General features: G+C 34.6%; 1 protein-coding gene across 1 annotated transcript; it reads right to left on the reverse strand.

Annotated features, from left to right (window-relative positions):
* Positions 1-2,292: 2,292 nt before the first annotated feature.
* LOC125060578 (slowpoke-binding protein) lies at positions 2,293-23,692 on the reverse strand. Its single transcript, XM_047665517.1, has 10 exons — positions 23,105-23,692; positions 20,485-20,599; positions 19,831-19,902; positions 16,380-16,482; positions 14,652-14,837; positions 14,138-14,319; positions 13,582-13,744; positions 8,810-8,926; positions 4,599-4,753; positions 2,293-2,409 (listed from the first exon to the last, which is right to left on the reverse strand). The coding sequence occupies exons 1-10, from the start codon at positions 23,352-23,354 to the stop codon at positions 2,361-2,363; spliced, it is 1,392 nt and encodes a 463-aa protein (XP_047521473.1). The 5' UTR covers positions 23,355-23,692; the 3' UTR covers positions 2,293-2,360.
* Between the last annotated feature and the right edge of the window lie 2,851 nt (positions 23,693-26,543).

The following is a 26,543-nucleotide window of genomic DNA, read 5'->3' on the forward strand; positions in this document are numbered from 1 at the left end:
CGATATCAATCAAATTTGCACACCGTGTGTAGTTTGATCTAACTTAAAAGATAGGATAGCTTACATCTCAATTTATACCCGCATATAATAAAATATTTGTTTATTATTTAATAGTCACAATTCTAACAAATGGCGCTGTGTTGAAAGTACCAACGTTTCACATAAGCTACAATTTAATGGCATAACCACCAATAAAGCATGGCGGTCCCCATGACTGGTGATCTCCTATCGTTTCCCTTGAATAGTTTGCTACTTAGTAATATAAGAAAAACCTAAGCCACAGCAACGCTTGGCCGGTCTGCTAGTGTTCTATAGAACTCGCGCACCGGTTATTTTTGTCACCGTTACATAAAAGTTTTTATCATTGTTACGTCATGTTTCCAAAGTGGAGAATGCTGACGAAGGTTGACAGTGACAAAAGTTCTTTGATATCGCAGCGTCATTTGCCGATATGGATAACAAAAAAACGATGATGATCTCATTAGACTCAGAAGAAAAAACAGCGAAAACAATGGGTGTACCCAGTATATACGTACTTTACCCTTGGGAGTTACAGACTAAGTGGAAAGTTGTACACTATGTTCTGTAAACAGCGAATGAGTGTCAGAAGTTTTGAGAAATTACCCCGCATTTTTTTCGATTATGATGATATTTATCGATATAATATTAATGACTGCTGTTAAGGAGTTATAGTTGAGAATTGATCACTAATTGATTGAGGGTCTTGAAATTAAATAAATTGCAATAATAACACGTGCGAATCGTATGACACTTTTATTTTAACTGAGTAAGAGTAGTGGACTGTATATACATATTTGGACAACTGCCCTTCTAGAAAAGATCGTACCAATTCCTAATAGTCCAGCAACGCATTTGCGAGCCTTCTGGCAATGTGAGTATTCATTGAATCCTGTGACATAAAAAAGAGACTAGGCGCTCACCTTCACTGAGCCATAGATGCATATCATTGAAATCATTTCTAGTTTAGAACATTAATAACGCAATAACGATAGTTATGAGGCAATAGTTGTGACTCGGTGTTGTGAGGCGGTAGTCAGATAAGATAACCACAAGATATAGTCGATATTGATTAGATTCTGCCTCGATTTGATTTTGCCTTTATTTATAAAGCGTTACGTCAGTAGTCGTACTATGAAGTTTTTTTTTAATTTACAAAAGCTTGTCAATTCTCTGCACACTCATACATTAGTACACAGAACAAAAATACAAGTTAAAATGAAACAAGCGCTTATGAAGAAGAAAAAAGAATAGTACAGTTAAAAACTAGAGCAGTGTAGTGGCTACAGCGTGCGACTGACTTTCTTTCTGTGTGCGCATTTAACATTCGCTCGAACGGTGAAGGAAAACATTGTGTCAGGCACAGGAGGCTGATCACCTACTTGCCTATTAGATTGACTTATGATCATAAAATAACATATGCCCCTTAACCCACTGTGGGGTTGCGAGAAGTGTGACACTAATTATAAAATAAAATAAATCAGTGGCGCTACAACCTCTGTAGGTCTCGGCCTCAGATTTCCAGATTTTTGAATCTGTTTCATGATCATTTTTAAATCTAATAGACAAGTAAGTGATCAGCCTCCAGTGCCTGACACACGCCGTCGACTTTTTGGGTCTAATGTCGGTTTCCTCACGATGTTTTTCTTCACCGTTCGAGCAAATGTTAAATGCGCACATAGAAAGTCCATTGGTGCACAGCCGGGGATCGAACCTACGACCTCAGGGATGAGAGTCGCACGCTGAAGCCACTAGGCCAACACTGCTCTAGCTCTAGCGACACCTATTATATGTGGCTAAAATTTGCACGATGAGTAAACGAACAATAACCTCATAAAGTATATCCATCAGACCGGCCTGTCAGTTAGACTGGTCTAGGACTGGAGCAAGGCACAGATGATCACCTACTTGTATATTTATTTATTAATTTCGTACAGCTAAAATAAATTATATGTAACAAAACAATTATACTAAACATATAGCCAACGATGGAATACATTATATACAGAGGTTCAAACATTTACGTAAGGCAAAAATTATTAAATACATTTAACTAAGCAATACCTAATTCGGCTGTGTTGTGTGGTGTGTAAGTGTGGGTATATACGAGAGGGTGTGTAATGTGTATGTGGGGTGTGCTCATAAAGAATGAAGGTTATTTAGCACTATACTCGTTTATGCCTTGGCTTAAGTCTTGACCTGTACATTCATCTGGTTAGATCCAGACAATGGGACAACTTTATAAAGGGATTTTTATTGCAATAAAACTCTATACACAACAAAGATTATATTCGTAATAATAACATTAGATTAATATAATTACATAATTATAGAATAACGTATCACCATGTCCAGGAGTCAGTAGAATCTTGATGATGGAAGTAGTGACGTCTGAAAAAAGAATACAATGAGTTCCTTTGGTGTAAATAAGTGAGAGAGATAGTTTGATGTGCGCTGATATTTTGAAGATTTCGATGCCGACATTTTAAGCAATTGCGGATTTTCAATATCACACTGATGTTACCTTGATTTAACAATTCAACATTGAACTTCGAATCGCTTAAAGTGCTGTTTATTATAATGTCTCAACTCTAATGTTGGGTAGTGAAGTTTTAGGGGGTAATCTCTCGATCTACTGCCCTGCGATTCTGTAACTCACTTTTCGAACTCACACAGCGGTTTTCGCATCGGCAGTCGCTCTCAAATCAGTCGTGAAGCAGTCATTTTATGATTTGGCATTCTTATAAACAATAAACTACAAGCTCCCACCTTTTCCGAATGCCAAATCATAAAATGACTGCTTCACGACTGATTTGAGAGCGACCGCCGATGCGAAAACCGCTGTGTGAGTTACAGAATCGCAGGGCAGAACCCATTTTAAAAATTCTTTTACCAATAGACAGCCACGTTATTTGAGATTCATTCAGTCTTCGTAAATACTTTTTGTGGTAGTTGTATTTCCAAACTCTTGCGTTCTTACGAACACTGCTTTTACGACTAATATGTTATAGTTATACAGTAAAGTTGTAGAACTTGATAATGCCTATAAAATAGAGCATATATGTCTAACTTTTTTATTGAATAAAAACAAGTCATCCGCCGCGTCTATCTGACCGCGATAAACTCAAAAATACGCGCGGATTTAATTGTGGGTTATGTCAAAATCAGCCCGTCTTCGCACGGGCAACCGTTAAAAAAATTATATGTACAGGGTGGCCAAAAAGTCGTGGATCAAACCCAAATAGTGGATAGATGAGGTCATCAGCTGCAAAAAATTATTCGACGGGAGGTCTCTAAGCTCAACCCCTGCAGACTTATAATTTATTTTGCGTTTTTATAAGAATTGACTTTTTTTACTAATTCTTATTGAAATTCGAAAAAAATCTACGTCCTGTATCTTTTTCATAATATCCACTAGATTGGTACTGATGAGTTCTTGCGTTAGACATACTATTTAAAGTTATCTTTTGAGTGTATTGAAGATAATATTAAGTTATACGGTATAAATTTTTTTCAAATCATAACTTTTTGTTTACTTCGGCCCCCACTGTGAAAATAATTACTCTACCGAAAAGTGACCCTGTATTACAAGTTTTGGCGCAATTAATAGGGATTCTGAAAAGGTATTACACATGGCCATGAGTCGCTCTAATATCATGTATTAGGTTGGCTGACACATGACGTTACTAGTATTAATTAGCGCGCACGGATTACTTTTGTCACCGTTATATTGAAGTTTTTTTCATTGTTACGTCATATTTCTAAAGTGGAAAAGGCTCACGAAGGGTGGCAAACCTATTTTTGTTGAAGTGACAAAACTTCTTTGAAATCGAAACGTCATTTGCCGATATGAATTTTAAAGTGATGGTCGTTGTCTATGAACTGATTAAATCAAAATCTATCATAAAAGAATGTGCGTGCGTACAAAGTACACATGTCAGAAGTGAAAATTCTTTGGCAAACTAATTTTTAAGTCTTGTTCATACTTATACAAATCTAAAACTTTAGATTTCCGAGACTTAGAGGGAGGGAAAAAGGGAGATCTGTTAGGAAGTTCATGAATTTAATTGTCATTAAAATATTAAAAGTGTCGAATATTAATACAAATAATAAATTTTTTAAATTTATTTCTTCGATAATAAAAACACGTGGCATTTTAATTTACAATTTGTCATCACTCACTCGTCGTCGTCAATCACGAAACTTTAATTTTAAAAATATAATTTCTATAAGGTAATTCACCCTTCTCATTCTCTCTCAATCGGTCTCAATCGCTCTCTCCATTTTCTTTGACAAAAACGCTGCACATCTTCATGACGTTCCGTAAAAATGTTACCCTCATGCGCCTAAACAACTTTCACTTCAAAAATATTTTTTTCGATGATAGCCTAACTTTTCAGCCCATCTGTTATTAGTAACTACAGGGAAATTCGTATAGTTTTTCACTTATCGAGTACAGACACACGCGGAAATTTATCAAAAATGTCGGTGTTGTACAAAAAAAATCCCAGGAACTACTCGAATTTAGATCTTTCTCATAGGAAAGTTAGCCTCAACCGAAGGAGTTTTTTGTTTTATACCTGCGTGGTGGGGAACTGGGTGATCCCAGTTGCGATGGTGTGTAGTCCCCCCGAGTTGGGTAAGGTTCGTTTGGACTATCGCCGAAGTCTGGAGTATGGCGAGACACTTCGTTAAGGAGCGATAAACAGGAGTTTGAAAGACGTTGATTGAAGTTCTGAAAATCAATGTCGCTTTTTAACACACACACATGCTTAAATTAAAATGTGTTTTAGGAAATTCTTTTGTCTTATTTTTACTAATTCTACTAACATAGATCTTAAGAAACTATTGTTACTAACTTACTAATCAATCTATGGACTTGTATTTGTCTGATGAATAAAATTATTATTATTAATACGAAAATAAAGTGTTATTGAAAGTAATCTTTATAAAATAAATAGCATCTATTTATTATTTTTTTGTTTCTTTGTAATGTTTTATCTTGCATTCTTTTTGAAGTTGTACTTCTTTAAGCGCGTTATGAAAAATTGATGAGAGTGAAATTTTACGATTGCGCGCGCACCTATGACACAAAATTGGCAGTGTGATATAGCGTGCGCGAGCGAGATGGGAATAAGACAAACTACAAGTAAAAAGAAATAGAATATGCGTGAAGCTAACTTCACGCATATTCTAGCTTAGCAGCTTAACAAGAATTTTGAATGACCATGACAATTGACATCTGACAATGACATTTACCTTTTAAACAAATATAGGAGTTTTAATTATTGTTTAAAATTAATAATTATATACCTAGTTAATAGTTATTTTCATTATACAAAATATTTGTGAAATAATATAAAATATTTGTGAAAAAACTGTGCTAACCTTCCTGAGTGCTTCAATACAATTGAGGTTAACTATCCGTATGTATTATCGAGTATTATTGTTGATTAAAACTGAAACATGAACCATTATTCATTGCTTTTGTTTATTGCGTTTGTTACAGCAACTTTTTAGAAATATTCTACGACCCTATATATCAATAATTGAGAACAAAGATTTAAGCACGAATACTAATAAGGAGAAAATGAAGGCTTGGAGCGATATAACAGAGAAGTAAACATTTTAATAAGTACCTGCATCTCAAAAAAATGACCACATTATTTAATCAAAACATCAGATTTAATCTAGCAAATATAAGGACAAGAGACAAAAAACAATTGATGAATCAGTGGAAGTGCACTAAATTGAATACAAAAAAAGAGTTGTCATCTTATCGCCGTGAAACATCAAAAACTGGAGGTGGAACAAAGCCACCATCACCTTCTCGAGACACAATGGTTTGAAGTAGATTTCAATGAATTTGATTGTGATGGTGTCGAGGTAGGAATGTTAATTATAAATATGATGTATGGTGATGTTCAAGGTTCAACCTTTCAAGCATAGGCATATGCTTACAACATTACTTTATTCCCCTACAGGGTAGTTAGAGATATTGTAATACCACAAAACATCCATGTTGCACTTGTAGTACCGAAACTCTGTCCTGCCAGAAGTGAGCCCATTCCCACTTATAATGGACAGTGGGTATAATACACCTTAATACCTGAGTGCGAACCACTCACCATGATACTTAAATTAATAGATGTTATTTATATATTTCAGGTTATTACAAATAAAATCATTTTGGAAACAATTGATATCCCAAAAGCAAATAAAGCCAACAATGACAAGGTAATAAATCAGTTTTGACATAACTTGAATACTAAAAAAGCCAAACAAAGGTGTGCACAACAGTGACAACATAACTTAACAATTTCATTATTTTGTAGGATTAAAGAAAGGTTAAAGAAAATCATGTCGAACTGAACAACAAGAATCCCCAAACAACTCCAAAGAAACCTACAAGGAAGACACCGGTATTATATTTAAATTATCTCTATCTCTAAATAGAATAAAAGAAAGTTGCTATCCAGGTCTGTAGCATGTGCTACAAATTATATTATTAACACATTTATATAATTATATTAATATAAATGTGTTAAAAAATTTATAATATGAATTATAAAAATTTTTAAGTTTTGCATGGACAGAGCTTAAATTAATATTCTCTTATTTGTTGCAGAAAGCAAGTAGTTTTGGAGAAGCCTCGTAGATGCACAACCAAGTAATGATTAATTTAAAATTACAAACCGAAATTCTGATGAAGACATTAGAGTCACTTAAAAATAAATAGTATAATGAAATAAAAATGGTTTAAAGATAAATAGTGTTTTATTTGTTTAATGTAAGAGAATAATAATAAATATTTATTTAATTAATTTTTCAAATGTAAACTGAACTTTATTGACTTTAATGACTCCTTTTCCAGTCTTTGATTATTTAATTGTAATTAATTATTTGCATGCAATCAAAAACTATTTTTAATAATGCCAAAGAAGTATAACTTCTTACGCGCGTACATAAGTACACGCACTCTTTTTTTTGTGTTGTGTAACTGTAAAAAAAATTGCTGTATATTAGCTTCACCTGTATGTATGTATGTATGTAACCGACTCCTTCGGACTCGATTTTGACCCACTTTTAACGGACAGATTTAATTAAAACTTTGCGCATCTGTCAAAGATCGATGACAATGCATTAATCCGAAAAAAAAATAAAAAAAAATTAAGAATGAATAATAGTTTTAAAAAACTAAAACTGGGTTGCTCGATAGACGAAAAATATGGCACAGAGCGCCCCACGCTTTTTCACAATAATACCAGTATTTTTTGTTCATTACCATTTTCAGCCTAAATTAGGAATTATTTTTCACTTTTTAGTTTGATGTGCTTTAAAAGCGTGTTTTTTTTAGTTTTTTTAAACTATTATTTATTTGACTAACAAGTCTTCTGTTTCTTGCTTGTTTTTGTACTATCTACTATATAAAAATAAGTTGGGTTTTCCTTCCTGACGCTATAACTCCAGAACGCAGCAACCGATTTCCACGGTTTTGCATTCGTTGGAAAGGTCTCGGGCTCCGTGAGGTTTATAGCAAAGAAAATTCAGGAAAAATTTCAACAGAAAAGCGGGAAAATCTGACAAAAAAAAATTTTCTTCATCTTTCAATCACCAAACGAAATGTTACATAAAACGAAGCCATCTGGTGGCGAAACGGAGTTCGCCGGGTTTGCTAGTTTTACTATGTATGTAGTGTGGATTCAGTTTCCGCACATACACGCCCATTTGGTCCGTTGTTCGTAAAGTCCTGGCTAATTATTTCAGAAGTTTCCTCTGCGCTGCAACAGCCTCTCACAAGGGACTGTTGTTGCGCGGACAAAGAGATCTTTATTACAGAGACAGTGGAGATTACGAGTTGAAGCTTGCGAGTAGTGCAAGGGAAGAAGACAGCCGGAATCATTCCGGATCCCCTCTTTGCACTCGTCGGTAGTATCATTACCGAAAGATCCACTGTAGGGTTTGTACCTTATTTGGTATTGGTATGTCCTTATAAGGTACTGAGTATTGTAATGAGGCTCTTCAGGACACGACTATTTAATATGAGTGTTGGTACAATACTAATTTATATTAAAACATTGATGCATTTATATTAATCATGTAGGCACAGGTTACCCTGTTTGTTAGGTTAATTGCCTCCAGTGCATGGTGACGCTACTGTATTAGTTTGTTGTTCGTCTTTTTGTTCTAACGCCATTGGCACAGACGTACAGTCAGATACAAATTTAACAGAAGTTATTAATTTCTAACTGCTGTACGGCTCTGACGCTTTAGACCGACACATTAACATTGAAAAATTGAATATGCCATGACGTAGCTCAGCCAGAGTAGATTGATCTTGTTCCTCTTCTCTCATTTGTACATGATACTAGCTGATCCGGCAAACGTCGTTTTGCCATGTATATAATTTATAATAAAAAATAGTGGTTGATCGTAGAGGGGTGAAAATTAGGGGTAGTATGTATTTTTTAATGCTGTATGATAAAAAAATTGAAATAAAAAATTTTGTCTAAAAAATAAATTAAAAAAATTAGGGGTGGACTACCCCTAACATTTAGGGGGATGAAAAATAGATGTTGGCCGATTCTCATAGATACCGGATAAGCACAAAAAATTTCATCAAAATCGGTCAAGCCGTTTCGGAGGAGTATGGCAACGAAAACTGTGACACGAGAATTTTATATATTAGATATCTTTCATGATACTGAGGGTAATTGGTGAACGCACAATACTGACTATAAACAATTAAAACCCAATAGAGTTAGATGCCACATGACCCAAAATAACTTACAGGTAGACAGGATCCCTTCATTTCTCGGAGGTCAATTTTTCTAAATAGTTCCGTGATTAACAATTCGTGCAGGTTTGGTGTACGTGGGCCAAATATTATTTCTATTATTTCCACCACCTGAAACAATAATACTTGGTGAGTAATATCAAATAATACTATTTCGTATCTTTCTGTAACAATGTATTTATGCTACGATGAAAAGAGATAGAATTTTAACTAAAATTATGAAATAAATGTTTCGTACGTACGCGGTTCTTATTTGCACGTTTTAAAAATATTTATTATTGCGTCTAATCTTGAATTAGGTCACTAACCATAACAGCCCTGCGATTCTGTAACTCACTTTTCAAACTCACACAGCGGTTCTGAAAAGGTGGGAGCTTGTAGTTTATTGTTTATTAGAATGCCAAATCATAAAATGACTGCTTCACGACTGATTTCAGAGCGACCGCCGATGCGAAAACCGCTGTGTGAGTTCGAAAAGTGAGTTACAGAATCGCAGGGCTGTAGAGACCTCGAAAAGAGGTTGTCACTTATTAAATTCTCTTGTGCCAGATGGTATGAATGATGAAGAGCTTAACAGAAAATTGTGGAATTCCTTGAAGTTAAAAGTAGGTACCCATAACTGATGAGCATGCGTGGTGAATGTCATGAAAGTAAATGAAGCGTGGGTGTAAGGATGTAAATCGTAGCTAGTGTAGGTCCGTAGTCTGCCTACACCTTGGGAAAGTTTAGGGTGATGTCTTATGTCGAATGTGTTTGTATTTGTAACTTTATTACCAAAGACAAGATTTTTTTTTTTTTTACATTTAAGGAACAGAAACAGAAAACAGATTGGTGAAATACATATAGTTATTACACACTAAGCAACATTTGTAAACCTGAATTTCCAATTATATCTGTTGACACTGTATTTCGAATATTAACATAATGTATTTTAGTGGAATCTTCAGTGCTGGTTTACCAAATATTAACAACTAGTTAAACTCGCTAAAATTGAGTTTTCGATGTAATATCTGTTTAAAATGTTATTATTATACCATTTTTCAATCAGATATTAATCACCATAAGGGGTTTATTTTCCTCCATATTATACGTTTTGAAATAAAACAAAAACAAAACGAATTGCTAAACTAAAACTAAATGTTAAAAAATATATACTATCCACATGGAATAAAAACAAAATGAATCGATAAAATTATATGCGAAACTACTGGAACTATTTTATTCACAAAACAACATTACTTACCTATTAATACTCAATAAAAACTATGCTGACCTTCTTAGGTACCGTAACTACTTACTAAATGTGAAAAAACTTAAAAAAACCTGCCTACTAATCTACTACAATTTTATACCTATCCTAAAAAATGAATCAAAGTATTTATTTTACCTATTAACTATAATTCTACCTACTACTAACTTATGCTAAACTAATAATAACAACCAAAACAACTAAGTAAATAACACAAAATGCTTATCCAAGAAACCCTAAACACCAATGAAAACGTAAAGAAAGCGAATACGTTGCAGCTCAAAATTGTAGATATCGCATGCGTCCGCCAACGACGTCTGCCCTCACGTGTCTGCCCGTTCGGGTAAGCATACTTTGTTATCTACACTCCTCCCACCGAGCCATCCGCGTCCCCCGCACGTCTTTGCCGCCGCGCCGCGCCGCGCAGCGCGCCCGCGCCCGCCAGCCCCGCCACACCACACCATGCATCGTCACACTCACACATTCATAGTGTATAGGCCGATGGGCCTGATGGACATGTCAGGCAGAAAGTATTCTAAAAGCTGGCTAGGAGTATTTGAATTATGCGATACATAACTGCACCCCGCGTTTTCACCCGCATAATTCCGGGGTCGGGATCGGGATAAAAAGTAAAGATGTCCTTTCCCAAGGTTCCATCTATCTCTATACCAAAATTCATCAAAATCGGTTCAGCGGTTTAGGCGTGAAAACGAAACAGACAGACTGTCTATGTCTTTCCCCAAGGTTCCATCTATCTCTATACCAAAATTCATTTAGTAGGCATATACGACACATAACTGCACCCTGCGTTATCTATCACTCGCATAATTACGGGATCGGGATCGGGATCGGGATAAAACGTTGCCTTTGTCCTTTTCCAAGGTTCCATCTATCTCTATACCAAAATTCATTTAGTAGGGATATACGATACACAACTGCACTCTGCGTTTCCACCCGTATAATTCCGGGATCGGGATCGGGATCTGGATAAAAAGTACCCTATGTCCTTTCCCAAGGTTCCATCTATCTCTATACCAAAATTCATCAAAATCGGTTCAGCGGTTTAGGCGTGAAAACGAAACAGACAGACTGTCTATGTCTTTCCCCAAGGTTCCATCTATCTCTATACCAAAATTCATTTAGTAGGCATATACGATACATAACTGCACCCTGCGTTATCTATCACTCGCATAATTACGGGATCGGGATCGGGATAAAAGGTTGCCTTTGTCCTTTTCCAAGGTTCTATCTATCTCTATACCAAAATTCATTTAGTAGGGATATACGATACACAACTGCACTCTGCGTTTCCACCCGTATAATTCCGGGATCGGGATCGGGATCTGGATAAAAAGTACCCTATGTCCTTTCCCAAGGTTCCATCTATCTCTATACCAAAATTCATCAAAATCGGTTCAGCGGTTTAGGCGTGAAAACGAAACAGACAGACTGTCTATGTCTTTCCCCAAGGTTCCATCTATCTCTATACCAAAATTCATTTAGTAGGCATATACGATACATAACTGCACCCTGCGTTATCTATCACTCGCATAATTACGGGATCGGGATCGGGATCGGGATAAAAGGTTGCCTTTGTCCTTTTCCAAGGTTCCATCTATCTCTATACCAAAATTCATTTAGTAGGGATATACGATACACAACTGCACTCTGCGTTTCCACCCGTATAATTCCGGGATCGGGATCGGGATCTGGATAAAAAGTACCCTATGTCCTTTCCCAAGGTTCCATCTATCTCTATACCAAAATTCATCAAAATCGGTTCAGCGGTTTAGGCGTGAAAAGGTAACAGACAGACAGACAGACAGACATAGTTACTTTCGCATTTATAATATTAGTAGGGATTAAATACAGTATATAATATGTACATTGTACATATATAACTTAATGACAAAAAAAAAAATAGAAAAATTTAATGACAAAAAAGAAAATAAAGTTATTCTGATAATATTAGTAACTACGGTGTGGAGGGAAATAAATGAAAATTATGTTAATATTTGAAATACAGTGTCAACAATGATAAGTAACCGTCTTCGTAAAGTATTTGCAACAAAATATTCCGCGCAAAACTTCATACAAAAGTTGTCATGATAAATATATTAAAAAAAAATGCTAATTAAATGAATATATTAACTTAATATAATAATAATCCAGTGTCGCTTTAATCCTAAATGGGTTTTGGCCATCTGTTTCTTTAATCATTTTTATTTCATAGAAGTGATCAGCCATCTCATGGGGTCGATCTTATGATTTGAGACATGTTGGTTTCCTCGCGATGATTTTCCTTCACCGTACGAGCGTGTTTTAAATGCGTTCATAGAAAGTCAACATTTATGTTGTTAAGTATTTAGTGCACATCTATATATCTATATATATAAAAAGAAAATGGTGTTCGTTTGAGGCTCTTTCACGCTTAAACCACTGATCGTATCGACATGAAACTACCACCATTCGATGCGAAATTTTTCCTATGGCTATATATATATTTAATTCCAACGTTCCTTCATTTTTTTATTTCTGTTTTACTTTTATGAAAATTTTTCCCGCTAATAAAAACAAAAGAGGCTTCCTAGAACCGCAAAACGTCAACATCTGTTAAAAACTCGATTTTCGAAATATTTCAATTTTCTTAGTGGGAAGTTAAAAAGAAGAATAATAAAAATATGAAAAAAAATAAAATAATGAAACATAAAATTTATTTTAATTCGTCCAGCAAAGCGGGCGCGAAACGGCTAGTATATATATAAAAATGAAACCCGTTTTCTGTTGTCACGACATCACATGAAAACGGCTCGACCGATTTGTCTGATTTTTTTTTTGTTGTGTTTGTAATTGTCAGGAGAAGGTTCTTATAAAAGTAAAAAAAAAAAAAATTGCGCGGAAAATTAGAAAATTCAAGAATACTTAACCACCATACAATTCGAACTTTTTGGTGTAACCTTATGGCGTTTGACATAACACAACATTGACAGAATGCGTGCTGCAAATATCGTCAGAGGATGTAAGAAAAATGAATATCGTTCAAAATAACGGATTTCGATCGGAGTTATTATATTAATAATATAATAATATGCGAGCCAGAAAAACAAACAAAGAATGTTGTATAACATAAAGCATTACAATAATAAACACTTTGTTTCTGAAATATTTTTTAATTCATTATACCAATTTGAAATCAATATTCATAGTTAAGACAGGACAACGTCTATCGGGTCCGCTAGTATGAAATAATATAGTAAGTACATACTATATGTAATATAGTATGAACCTATATAACAGTAATTCATCCAATTAGACTGAAGAGCAAAAACGTTTACGATTGTTTCAGTATGGCAAGCGAATAAGATGTTCATGAGTGCACAATTGTATTTAATCCCATTGAATGTATTACACAATATAAACAAATTAATAAATAGGATTTATATCTATATGCTTGTATATACACAATATACTTCAGTTTTATATAAATCATAGTTTACGGTTTGTATTTGTTACTCACTTGTGGATAACTAGCTTGCAAATCTGGCAGTAAGGAGAAATCGGTTTCCGTCCCAGAACACATCTCAAACATCACATGACCGAGGGCTAATGTTTCAGGGAAAGGGACTGATGTAGGGCTCCGCCCCGTTGCTCCGATCATCTTGTTTTCTAGACCACAGATTCTGAAAACATTAAAAAAATGGCGGGAAATATTTCGAGTCAAATGTTCGCTAGATGGCGCCCCGGTAACGAAACTAAGCTATGATGTTTTTAAAAGTATAATTATAAAAATACGAGATTTTCATAATGGGCCTTAGATTTCTCTATCTGTTTTACGATCATTAATCAATCTAATAGACAAGAAGGTGATCAGACACAAGCCGACTTTTTGGGCCTAAGGCATGCGAATTCTCGCAACGTTTTCCTTCACCGTTTGAACGATTGTTAAATGCGCACATAGACAGAAAGGCCATTGGTGTACACCCGGGGGTTGAACCTACGACCCTGAAAGAGCTAAATAGGAATAATTATAATGATATCCGAAATAGGTATTGTATTTAACGAATTTATATTACCTTGCTACACCATTTTGAACAATAACGTTCCCGGAATGCAAATGTTTGAATGGTGGAAATCCCTTATCTTTAAGGAAAAGTAGCGCCTCCAGTATTTGCCTTCCGAAACGGGCGACCTGTGATGCTGGAAGACCTGTTCCAGCTGACGTGTATTTCTTTACGTATTCGTCGCTCCATGTACTCTACAATTTTAGTTGTTTATCTTTACAATAGTGACAAATAGATTGATACTCCAGTCCCTAAGACATTTTTATATAGAACAGGGGACAAACGGGCAGGCTCATCAATTGTTACGTGACATAGACACTGTCAATGCTAGAGGCCTCGCGTGTGCGTTGATGGCCTTTTAAGAATTGGTCCGCTTTCTTAAAGGGTAAGTCCCTAAGATCTATGGCCTTCTAGTTAGTTAGTTAGTTAGTTATTGTACTTGTACAGTACATTTTCGCCTAGTTCGGTTAAGCTTTACTCTGTGGTGAAAAGATACACTTCAGTTAGTATAAACAATTAAACATACCTTATAAATTAAATCTTTCAAACTCCCAGTTGAATTAAAGGGCGTGACGACAAGGGCGTGGCCGTTACACAACTCGAGATCCAAGACTGGATATATGTATGGGTGGTGAAGACCTCGAAAGAGTTCCATTATCAGACCCTGAGTTCGTTCTGAGGGTTCTATGGGACATTGGCTGGTTAACGGCACCTGTGAAGATTTTTTTTTTTAATTTAGAGATACAGTTTTTGCTAACGTGGTTAAGTTTTTAAATTGGAAGAAGTAAGTATTTGTAAAGCAATAAAAACAGTTTTTCTTTTGCTGCAAGTACAAATTGTCTAAAATGACTGGATTTTGGTCTACATACAGCATTTAATCTTGCTAAAAAATATAGTACGGGCGTTTTCAACCGCGTATGTAATTTTTTTTTCATCGTAGAGACACAGGACTCGGCACATTCGATGCGGTTTTTTTTCTGATTCTAATGCCACTAGTCACTTTAGGTATTTTGTCTACTTACAGCAAATATGCTTTCCTACGTCGATATATCCTTTAAAGAGACTTAAAAAATTTAATTTAAATTGATTCCCTTCCCGCTAAAAGGCTTTTTAAGGAAATAGCAAAAAGGTTAGTCGACATCACAGACCAAAGAGCTGGCAGGTACCTCGGACAAAGATTTAGTCTAGCTATTCAAAGGGGGAACGCTGCCAGTATCTTCGGAACCTTGCCTGAAGGACTCCTTTTATAATATATTTTAGTTATTATATTTTAAGGTTACTTATAGTTTTTCTGTATAATATTTTTCTTTTTTGACGTTCATAAGTACATTGTGTTACCTATATGAATAAACTATTGAAATTGTGTTTGTATCTTTTTTATTGGATGTTTAAATTGTGTCAACTGTCAATCATTACAGCTCCTGAAACTAAGGCCGGCAACACACTGCGACCCTTCTGGCACTGTGAGTCATGGGCCACTATCACTTAACATCAAGCTTACTGCCTTACTATCTAATATATAAAATTCTCGTGTCGCGGTGTTTGTGGTTAAACTCCTCCGAAACGGCTCGACCGATTCTCATGAAATTTTGTGTGCATATTGGGTATCTGAGAATCGGACAACATCTATTTTTCATCCCCCTAAATGTTAAGGGTAGGGACTACCACCCCACCCCTAAATATTTTTTTTGGAACGAAGTTCCTTATCGCGCGTTGTGAAAGGGGGCTAGACGGAAAAAATTCTTACGAAAAGTTGTCACGACACTTTTTTGCTATTTGCTATTGTAATACACCGGTCTCGTCCGATCACCGAAGTTAAGCAACGTCAGGCGAGGTCAGTACTTGGATGGGTGACCGCCTGGGAACACCTCGTGATGTTGGCTTTTTTTTTCGTCGTAAGATTGGTGTCGAGAAATTCTATCATACTGTTATGATACCAATTAACATATAAATTAATCGAAAGGAATTTCGTTCCATCCGGGTGTCCCTTGACACCTCTAAAGATTTTTTTTATTTTTAGATATTTTTTTCGGTTTTTTTTTATGATACAGTATTAAAAATACATAAAACCCCTAACTTTCACCCCTCTACGATCAACCCCTATTTTTTTATTATAAATGATATACATGGCAAAAACGACGTTTGCCCGGTCAGCTAGTATTCTATAAAAACATAGAAAACTGAAACAAATTTAAAAAGTTTGATCCCCGTCCCTTTACTACTTCTATGTACAAGCAAATATTAAAAATCTTACCACAGTGAGAAGCCTCTCCGTTTTAATAGTGTTATCTTGTATGGTAAACCAATGCTTATTCGTGCGGTATCCTATTCGATTTAATGATTTTAACAGCGTATATCTGTAAATTTATATCAAATACGTAAAAAAGTAATATCAAGTAGCTTTTGAAGATCTTCTTTTGGCGCGTTAGGGAAATATGATGAGAGTAAATGTTTACAATGCGCGCGCACACCGTCACAAAATACCGACACCCTGAAGTTAGCTATAGTCAACATTTTAGTTTTTGAAGTTATACTTCTTTAGGCGCGTTATGAAAAATTGATGAGAGTGAAATTTTACGATGCGCGCCCACCGTGACTCAAAATTAACAGAATGAAGTTGCCCACGGAAAATGCTACGGCATTGGACATAATTTAAAAACAACATTCGAATAATAATAGAATTTATGTAACACTTAATGTAAGAGAATAATAATAAATATTTATTTATTTAATTTTTCAAATGTAAACTGAACTTTATTGACTATAATGACTCCTTTTCGAGTCTTTGATTATTTAATTGTAATTAATTATTTGCATGCAATCAAAAACTATTTTTAATAATGCCAAAGAAGTATAACTTCTTACGCGCGTACATAAGTACACGCAACCTTTTTGAAGTTGTACTTCTTTAGGCGCGTTATGAAAAATTGATGAGAGTGAAATTTTACGATTGCGCGCGCACCTATGACACAAAATTGGCAGTGTGATATAGCGTGCGCGAGCGAGATGGGAATAAGACAAACTACAAGTAAAAAGAAATAGAATATGCGTGAAGCTAACTTCACGCATATTCTAGCTTAGCAGCTTAACAAGAATTTTGAATGACCATGACAATTGACATCTGACAATGACATTTACCTTTTAAACAAATATAGGAGTTTTAATTATTGTTTAAAATTAATAATTATATACCTATAGTCGAATTTTTAATTAGACGATATCAACTGACGTTTACAGTGTTGTCAGTTTTTAATGAAATAAAAATAGTGTTGTGACAAAGTTAAAACCCCTGAATTAATGATCGGTGATGGCACTAGTCGCCGCGCCGCGATTTGTAATAAGACGTCAAAAAACTGATTGTAGTTACATAGTACTAGTACCTAACTTATATCAGAGCACTTTTATACAATTTTGAAATAGAAATAATATTATTTTATTGTTTGAAATGATTGACTATTCACACTCATTGTTCATTCATCTGATTAAACAAGAACTGAACGCATCACTATTACTTTAAATATGGCAACATTATTTTACAAAGTGACATTAGCTACTGTCAGTTGGCTTCGTCTAATTAAAAATACGACTATAGTTATTTTCATTATACAAAATATTTGTGAAATAATATAAAATATTTGTGAAAAAACTGTGCTAACCTTCCTGAGTGCTTCAATACAATTGAGGTTAACTATCCGTATGTATTATCGAGTATTATTGTTGATTAAAACGGAAACATGAACCATTATTCATTGCTTTTGTTTATTGCGTTTGTTACAGCAACTTTTTAGAAATATTCTACGACCCTATATATCAATAATTGAGAACAAAGATTTAAGCACGAATACTAATAAGGAGAAAATGAAGGCTTGGAGCGATATAACAGAGAAGTAAACATTTTAATAAGTACCTGCATCTCAAAAAAATGACCACATTATTTAATCAAAACATCAGATTTAATCTAGCAAATATAAGGACAAGAGACAAAAAACAATTGATGAATCAGTGGAAGTGCACTAAATTGAATACAAAAAAAGAGTTGTCATCTTATCGCCGTGAAACATCAAAAACTGGAGGTGGAACAAAGCCACCATCACCTTCTCGAGACACAATGGTTTGAAGTAGATTTCAATGAATTTGATTGTGATGGTGTCGAGGTAGGAATGTTAATTATAAATATGATGTATGGTGATGTTCAAGGTTCAACCTTTCAAGCATAGGCATATGCTTACAACATTACTTTATTCCCCTACAGGGTAGTTAGAGATATTGTAATACCTCAAAACATCCATGTTGCACTTGTAGTACCGAAACTCTGTCCTGCCAGAAGTGAGCCCATTCCCACTTATAATGGACAGTGGGTATAATACACCTTAATACCTGAGTGCGAACCACTCACCATGATACTTAAATTAATACATGTTATTTATATATTTCAGGTTATTACAAATAAAATCATTTTGGAAACAATTGATATCCCAAAAGCAAATAAAGCCAACAATGACAAGGTAGTAAATCAGTTTTGACATAACTTGAATACTAAAAAAGCCAAACAAAGGTGTGCACAACAGTGACAACATAACTTAACAATTTCATTATTTTGTAGGATTAAAGAAAGGTTAAAGAAAATCATGTCGAACTGAACAACAAGAATCCCCAAACAACTCCAAAGAAACCTACAAGGAAGACACCGGTATTATATTTAAATTATCTCTATCTCTAAATAGAATAAAAGAAAGTTGCTATCCAGGTCTGTAGCATGTGCTACAAATTATATTATTAACACATTTATATAATTATATTAATATAAATGTGTTAAAAAATTTATAATATGAATTATAAAAAATTTTAAGTTTTGCATGGACAGAGCTTAAATTAATATTCTCTTATTTGTTGCAGAAAGCAAGTAGTTTTGGAGAAGCCTCGTAGATGCACAACCAAGTAATGATTAATTTAAAATTACAAACCGAAATTCTGATGAAGACATTAGAGTCACTTAAAAATAAATAGTATAATGAAATAAAAATGTTTTAAAGATAAATAGTGTTTTATTTGTTTAATGTAAGAGAATAATAATAAATATTTATTTAATTAATTTTTCAAATGTAAACTGGACTTTAATGACTCCTTTTCCAGTCTTTGATTATTTAATTGTAATTAATTATTTGCATGCAATCAAAAACTATTTTTAATAATGCCAAAGAAGTATAACTTCTTACGCGCGTACATAAGTACACGCACCCTTTTTTTTTTCTATTGTTAGTGTCGTTTTTGTCGTCAATAGCGTTCCAGGTGTCTAGCGTCTTGAGTCTTGTCAGTCATTGAAAGTAAAAAATTATGATAAATTTCAAGAAGCAAAAAGAATAATGATGACTCAGTAGCCGATTTGAACTAAACGCAACATTACGTGATTATAGTCATGCCTCATTTAAATTTTCACATCTAATATATAAAATTCTCGTGTCACAATGTTCGTTCCCTTACTCCTCCGAAACGGCTCGACCGATTCTTATGAATTTTATAATGCACATTCAGTAAGTTTGAAAATCGGCTACTAACTATCTATCAAACCCCTGAATTTTATTTTTAGTTCCATGTTGCTATGTACTAAAAAGGTGGGCTAAGTAAAATAACATTAAGGAGAAACGAAGTTCGCGGGGTCTGCTAGTATAATATAAAATGTATGTCAAATATATTTATCACGTTACCTGGGTGTTCTTGATAGATATTCTGAGCATATGACCATTGCGATGCCACTCTCTATAGGGCTGTCTGGATATCTTAAAAAAAAAACATTTACACGAAAAATAAGTTGAATATGGACACCTTGAGATCATAAATAAATATAAAAAAACAGTGGCGCAACAACCTTTGTAGATCTTGGTCTCAGAATTCTGTTTCTATGTAATGATCCTATGGTAATCTAATAGGCAAGTAGGCGATCTGCCGTCTGACTTTTCGGTCTAAGGCAAGCCGGTTTCCTCACGATGTTTTACTTCACCGTTCGAGTGAATTTTAAATGTACACACAGAAAGAAAGTCCATTGGTGCACAGCCGGGTATCGAACCAACGACCTCAGGGAGAGTCGCACGCTGAAGCCACTAGGCCAACACTGCTCTCATGAATAAATAGAACCTAAACTTATCACTATCATGAATTTTTATTTTGGTTTCCACTTGTATTCGATTTCTCGAAGACGCATACCGATTTTAATTAACGAGTATCATAGAATTTAACTGGGGGTTTTTATACTGAATTATCTTTTCAAAAAATACAATTTGTTCAAGTCGTGATCATGATTAATGATGTATTAGTAGATGTAGCTATGATTTTATATTATTTATTCAGATATTTTTACTTACTTTGCCTCAGTTGGCGAATTCTTTCCAGAACCGGAGCCCATAATCGATTTATTAAACAGCTTGGCTAGCGAGTCTATCTTCTGCGCGACCAACGGGGCGCGATCAGAGTTCTCTTCTGTAAGATAAAACGTAGTTATATAAGAAAACTAGCTGACCGGGCAAACGTCGTTTTGCCATGTATATCATTTATAATTAAAAAAAAATGGGTGTTGATCGTAGAGGGGTGAAAGTTAGGGGTTGTGTGTATTTTTTAATGCTGTATCATAAAAAAAATTAAAATTAAAAATATTGTCTAAAAAATAAAAATAAAAATTTAGGGGTGGACTACCCCTAACATTTAGGGGGATGAAAAATAGATGTTGGCCGATTCTCATAGATACCGGATAAGCACAAAAATTTTCATCAAAATCGGTCAAGCCGTTTCGGAGGAGTATGGCAACGAAAACTGTGACACGAGGATTTTAAATATTAGATAATACTTATAACATTTAGGGGGATGAAAAATAGATGTTGGCCGATTCTCATAGATACCGGATAAGCACAAAAATTTTCATCAAAATCGGTCAAGCCGTTTCGGAGGAGTATGGCAACGAAAACTGTGACACGAGGATTTTAAATATTAGATAATACTTATACTCTGATTTTTTATTCCGTAGAATTCTAACATTTCATGAGTGTTGCTACTAAAAAAGTTCTCCACCGAAAAACGGACAAATTTGACTTAGTTGAGGGCAATAAAAAAAAAGCTAGGTATTTTTTATGTTTTACCTATAAAAGGGTTAATCAAAATATTTACTTACTCAAGTGACCTAATACAAAAATAACAAATATTTAAATATCACGAACAATAATTTATCGAATTTTAATTTATTCTTTAGCTGGCATCACTGCCTACTAACTCCATTTAGTTTAGTAAACCTTCTTAAAAAAAAGAAATGTTATCTTTACTTGTGGGTTTTTGACTGTTTGTGATGAAAAGGGACGTAATTATCCCTCGCCATAAACTTTTAATGAGGAGCACCGCACTTAATAAAATAAATACATTAATTAAAAATAAAATGTATGTATAGACCCAGACTCGTATTGAAATTGAAAAATGTGCCCGGCCAAAACGGTTTGCTATCTCTGACATGTCAAAAAATAATAGCTGTCAGAATTCTACGGAATTACAAATCAGTGTAGATTAATAGTAGGAAGCATTACTTTTTACTTTCTTGCGAATCATCACGCCGTTTTTCAACTTCGAAGACGAGTTACTTATCAGATAATTTGAAATTAATTAATATATAATAACATTGGCACTTTACATTCCTGTGGCGCATATTGCGACTCGTATCTCAAGACGCAATCGAGTGGTGAGCTCTGTCAAAACTGTTAAAGAAAACATTGTTAACCTGCTCTTGGATCTATATTTAAGTTTGACTTTTTCTTTTATATAATTTTTTTTTATAAATAAACGTTGCTCAACTCTCCGTTCGCATAGATCCTCCAGGTACTTTCTGTGTTCTAGGTGTGTCATTAACTGCGGCAATGAAGGTTATGTTTCACGTTTATTTTCTGCTCCAGTTCGTACCTGCTAATCGGTGGCCGTAAAAAGAAAAGTGAAGTGAAAAGAAAAACTGGAAAAGAAATTTTGCGCTGATAAAGAGGTAATTACCGAAATTGAAGCCTATTTTGAGGCAAGACAAATTGTACTATAAGAATGGTATCGCAAAATTATATGACCGCTATCGTTGTATCGCTCTCAATTGAACTAAATTGAATAATCAAATCAGTCTCTAAGAAAAAATAATTATGTTAGCCTACGAACTTTTCAGCCCACCAGTAGAGGTAGGGTATAGGCTGATGAATTCAATAATATAAATGTTCCTCATCATAAATACACAAAAACGGCCGTGATTATAGGGGCAAAGTTGTCCAGAGGATTATTAAAATGTAAAGTGCCATGACAGCAGTAATAAACAATTTTTAAAACTGATTCTAGCTTATTTTTAGTATTCAGAATGAAGCCGCAAATCGATAGACATGACTTATAAGTGCGTCCTTAAAGCAACAGGGTCAAGAAAATTCATAAGAAAACTATATTTAGACATTAACAACATACTTAAGTGTATTTTTTTTTAAAGACGCCTGAGGTCATAAACAGCCGTTTCGCCTTTGCTATTGGTTATTGCATTAACACGTGTGCGATTATTCTTAGATTACATTGCCTGTCATAGCAAGACCCGTCAGGCAAAGTTAACATATATGTGTTTAGAATAATTGACATATTGAGTGTAATGAAAAAAAGACTTGGGAGATTTCTTCTTCTAGGTATTTCTAAAGGAAGCAAATCTCAAGTTCTGTCAAACAATTTCTCAAGTTAGATATTTCCGTGCTCAAGATACGATCCGTTTTAGAATACGAGCTGAAGACATACAGAACATTAACACCGTTTAAATGTCATTAATAATTGGGGACAGATTTAGGATGTCAGATTCAATTTACAGAAATTAATTAAATTATATATAATATATTAATTAAACGTTTACGAATACTGGATCATGCAAGAAGATGAGACCAACATTCTGTCTAATGCTTAACGCTTGTAACTAAAGACAATGATGAAAAAGCAACTCACCTTCACTCTCTTCTTTATCAGTGGACACTGAACGAGTCTTGAATGCATTCCGTTTAGCATTCGTATTAGCAGCAGCAATAGACTCAGGGTTCAACTCCGCAGCCGATTGCGCTCTTCTACACCGACGTTTCTTCTTCTTATAACTGGATCTGTGCCGCTCCTGGTAGAATCGATCATGACCAGTTGTCTCTGGCTCTTTCTGCTCCTTCCCTTCATTATTAGCCTTCATATGTTGGTACAGGTTGAACATCCTGACTATAATGTTGACGATATTTCAGCACTTGCTTAACCGCTTTCAGCACTCACTTGGACACTGGTATGATTTCGTGTAATATGGCCTAATCTTATTATGGTTTATGAGCATTAACTATTGGAGACAAGTAAGCGGCTCGGGAGTATGTGGATACAATAAGCACAGTTGCTAATTGAAGACCTACGAGTCTTAAGCCGGCTTTGTTTGACACACCTACGTAGTTGATCGACTGTTCTAAATGACTACGTCACAGTTGGAGTATTATCGTGTCAATCGATGTGGCCGACATCGAGCAATTGGTAAAACATTGGTTTATACGGTATAAATTTAAATACGACACGAAAATCGCAGGTAACACGTGTACAAAAAAATCGTTACCTGATGTACCGTTTACCGTAAAGTTTATTTATGTTCGGGTATGTGTCCAGCCGAAGTAAGATTGTTTTAGCATAAATCTTAGTGACAAGTGCACTAACAAAATGCTTTAAAACAGTACGTATTTCAAAATTAATACCAAATTACCCACGTGAAACGAACTTAATACTGAATAAAATTTTTAGTTTTATTTGAAAATTTTAAAACTAATTTAGAAATTCCGTTAGGGAGTCATTTGTCAATTATCAATTTTAAGACCGTTTTACCGACACAAGTTTATTTATAAGTAAACTCACACTCAAAATAACTTTATTCATATAGGTAAACAAGTACACTTATGAACGTCAACAGAAAATATGTTAAATTGATTCTAAATTTACATTTACTCTCTCCACTCTTTTTAATCGCAAAATTTTTAGTCATAGAAATTGTTTGAACTGGAATGAATCAATCCCAAGGATTAGGATCATTTAAATACTTATTCGTCAAATTTATAAAACGCTTTATTGATTAATTTACGTTTAATTTATCTTTGAATTTATTTAGTGATAATTCTCTAATTTCGCTTGCGAGTTTATTCTAAGAACCAAAACAATTTCCATATAAGAAGTGGTTTATCTTCTGGAGCCTGGTTGGACGTACGCTTAATAATCGTAATTCTTTACCTAATTTAAGCTCCTTTAAAAATATTTTTTTCGTAAAATTATTGTTATATAAAATTAATTGCATCTGGTACGATGTCTTAATGACAGAACTCGCCTAATCCTATCAAAGGCTTAAATAAATTATATAATTACCTTATGTACTAGTCATGTAAGACACGGAAGTAAATGGCTTTGGTACGTAAACCCCATGTTTTATTTTATTGAGGAACATTGCTATGGTATTAAGTTTTTAACAATTTTGTCAGGCATGAAAAGAATTCCCAGTGGAATTACAAATTTTCAAACTAGAGCCTAAAGTTTGTGCCGCCCTCGCCTCTACAATTGTCATGCCCTAGATTATTTTTAGTTCATTGAAATATTACAATTTGAGGGCCAAACTGAACATTTGTTAGAGGACGCAATTTTATTTATGGGACATGTAGGGGGGGTCAATACAAGCTTTAACCCTAGTTTGTGGGGTTGCCCCCAGCCGCCATCTTGGGAAATATTTTACAATTAAACAATTTCGTTGAGATTGTACGCAAAATAATTTTGAGCTTAAAATTATAGACTGTAGGACTGATAAGTATGTATAAGTTGATAGGGGGAAGAGGGAATTACATCTTCTGCAATTTCGCTCTTTTCACTTATAAAAAGTGTGAGATGAGGGCGCAGAGTAAATCAAATCAAATTCATTTATTCACATAGGTAACACAATGTACACTTATAAATGTCAAAAAAGAAATATATATTAAATGCTTCTAATTGTACATTAACTGCCAGTTCTCAAATCAAGGGCGTAGAACGGAAGAGAAAAACTGGCAATAAATTCTCTGACACTCTTTTTATCGCCAAGTTTTTTGTTTTATTTTTATGCATTACTGGTTGGGGGGCAGCGTAGCTTACTCTAGAGCAGGGGTCTCCAAACTTTCCAGCCTTAGGGCCATACTGATTACTCCAGTAAGATCCGAGGGCCAAAACCATATGTCATTATGCTTGTTATAAGTTATGTGTTTAGTTAACAATAAGCCTACAACAATGTTATGAGTAGTTAGCCCATGACCATATCAATGTAGATGTCATTTTAATAATTATTCAACATAAAATTAGAATACTTCAGTAAACTAAATTTAATTTGCTACAAAAAATATGTTCTCTAAAAGGAGTTTTCAAGTATGCTAGCTCTCCGATGGCCGGACAAAATCTGTCCGTGGGCCAGATGTGGCCCTCGGGCCGTAGTTTGGTTACCCCTGCTCTAGAGTATGGAAGTTTTCTGCAGAAGTACAATGACAAGTGAGATGTGAAAGTTGGTAAAATATGTAGCAGACTTACAAAATCAAAAAACGTCAAAATCTGTTTGATTTCTAAGAGGTAGCAAAAAAAACCTGCCGCCTTAGGCATCAGCCAACTCAGCCTGCTGGTAAATCCGCCACTGGAATTCCCACGTTTACTCAGCTCCTATCCACTGCTGGTCCTGCCGGAAATATTGCTAAATACTTCTACCTACCAAGGAGTCCACACTGAGGTCTCTGTGGCGGTAGCAGCACCTACTGGAGGGACCTATACACAAGCTCACGCCCACTTCCTTCTCCGAAGAGAGAAGTAGCAATATAAACTGTACAATGGAAATGGAGATATTTGTAAATATGTGAGGAACATGTATACAACTTTTTTAGTATAGTAGTTTATTCTAAGAGTACCTACATTGTCTTCACATATAATTATTTAACTAATGTAAACAAAATATTGTAAACCTATTTTAAAAGAGTAAGTGTGGAGTTTCTTGCCCAGTTTCTTCTCCACACGAAACTACCTTTTGGAAGGGGCAACTAGAATCTTCTTTGTAGTTTGTTTGACGTTCAAAAGTGCAATTTTAGGTGGTGTAATTGAAATAAATGATTTGACTTTGAGGGTTTAAATAAAAACAAAATCAACAATTTATAACAATATATTTCGTGTCACAAAATAGCTATAAAAATATATATTAATTAGTCTCACTATCACCGTATTATACGACAGGAGTACTAAAATAACTCCAAAAAGCCCATCATTTTCTGGACAAATTAGACATAATAATAATTAGGTTCGATACTACAAGTCTACCACAGTTCTATAAAAATGCTAAGAAAAAATGCGCTAACATATTCGAGCAAATATTTGTGCATAT

The sequence above is a fragment of the Pieris napi genome, chromosome 22 (genome assembly GCF_905475465.1).
Source record: "Pieris napi chromosome 22, ilPieNapi1.2, whole genome shotgun sequence".
In the NCBI taxonomy this organism is placed as follows: Eukaryota; Metazoa; Arthropoda; class Insecta; order Lepidoptera; family Pieridae; genus Pieris; species Pieris napi.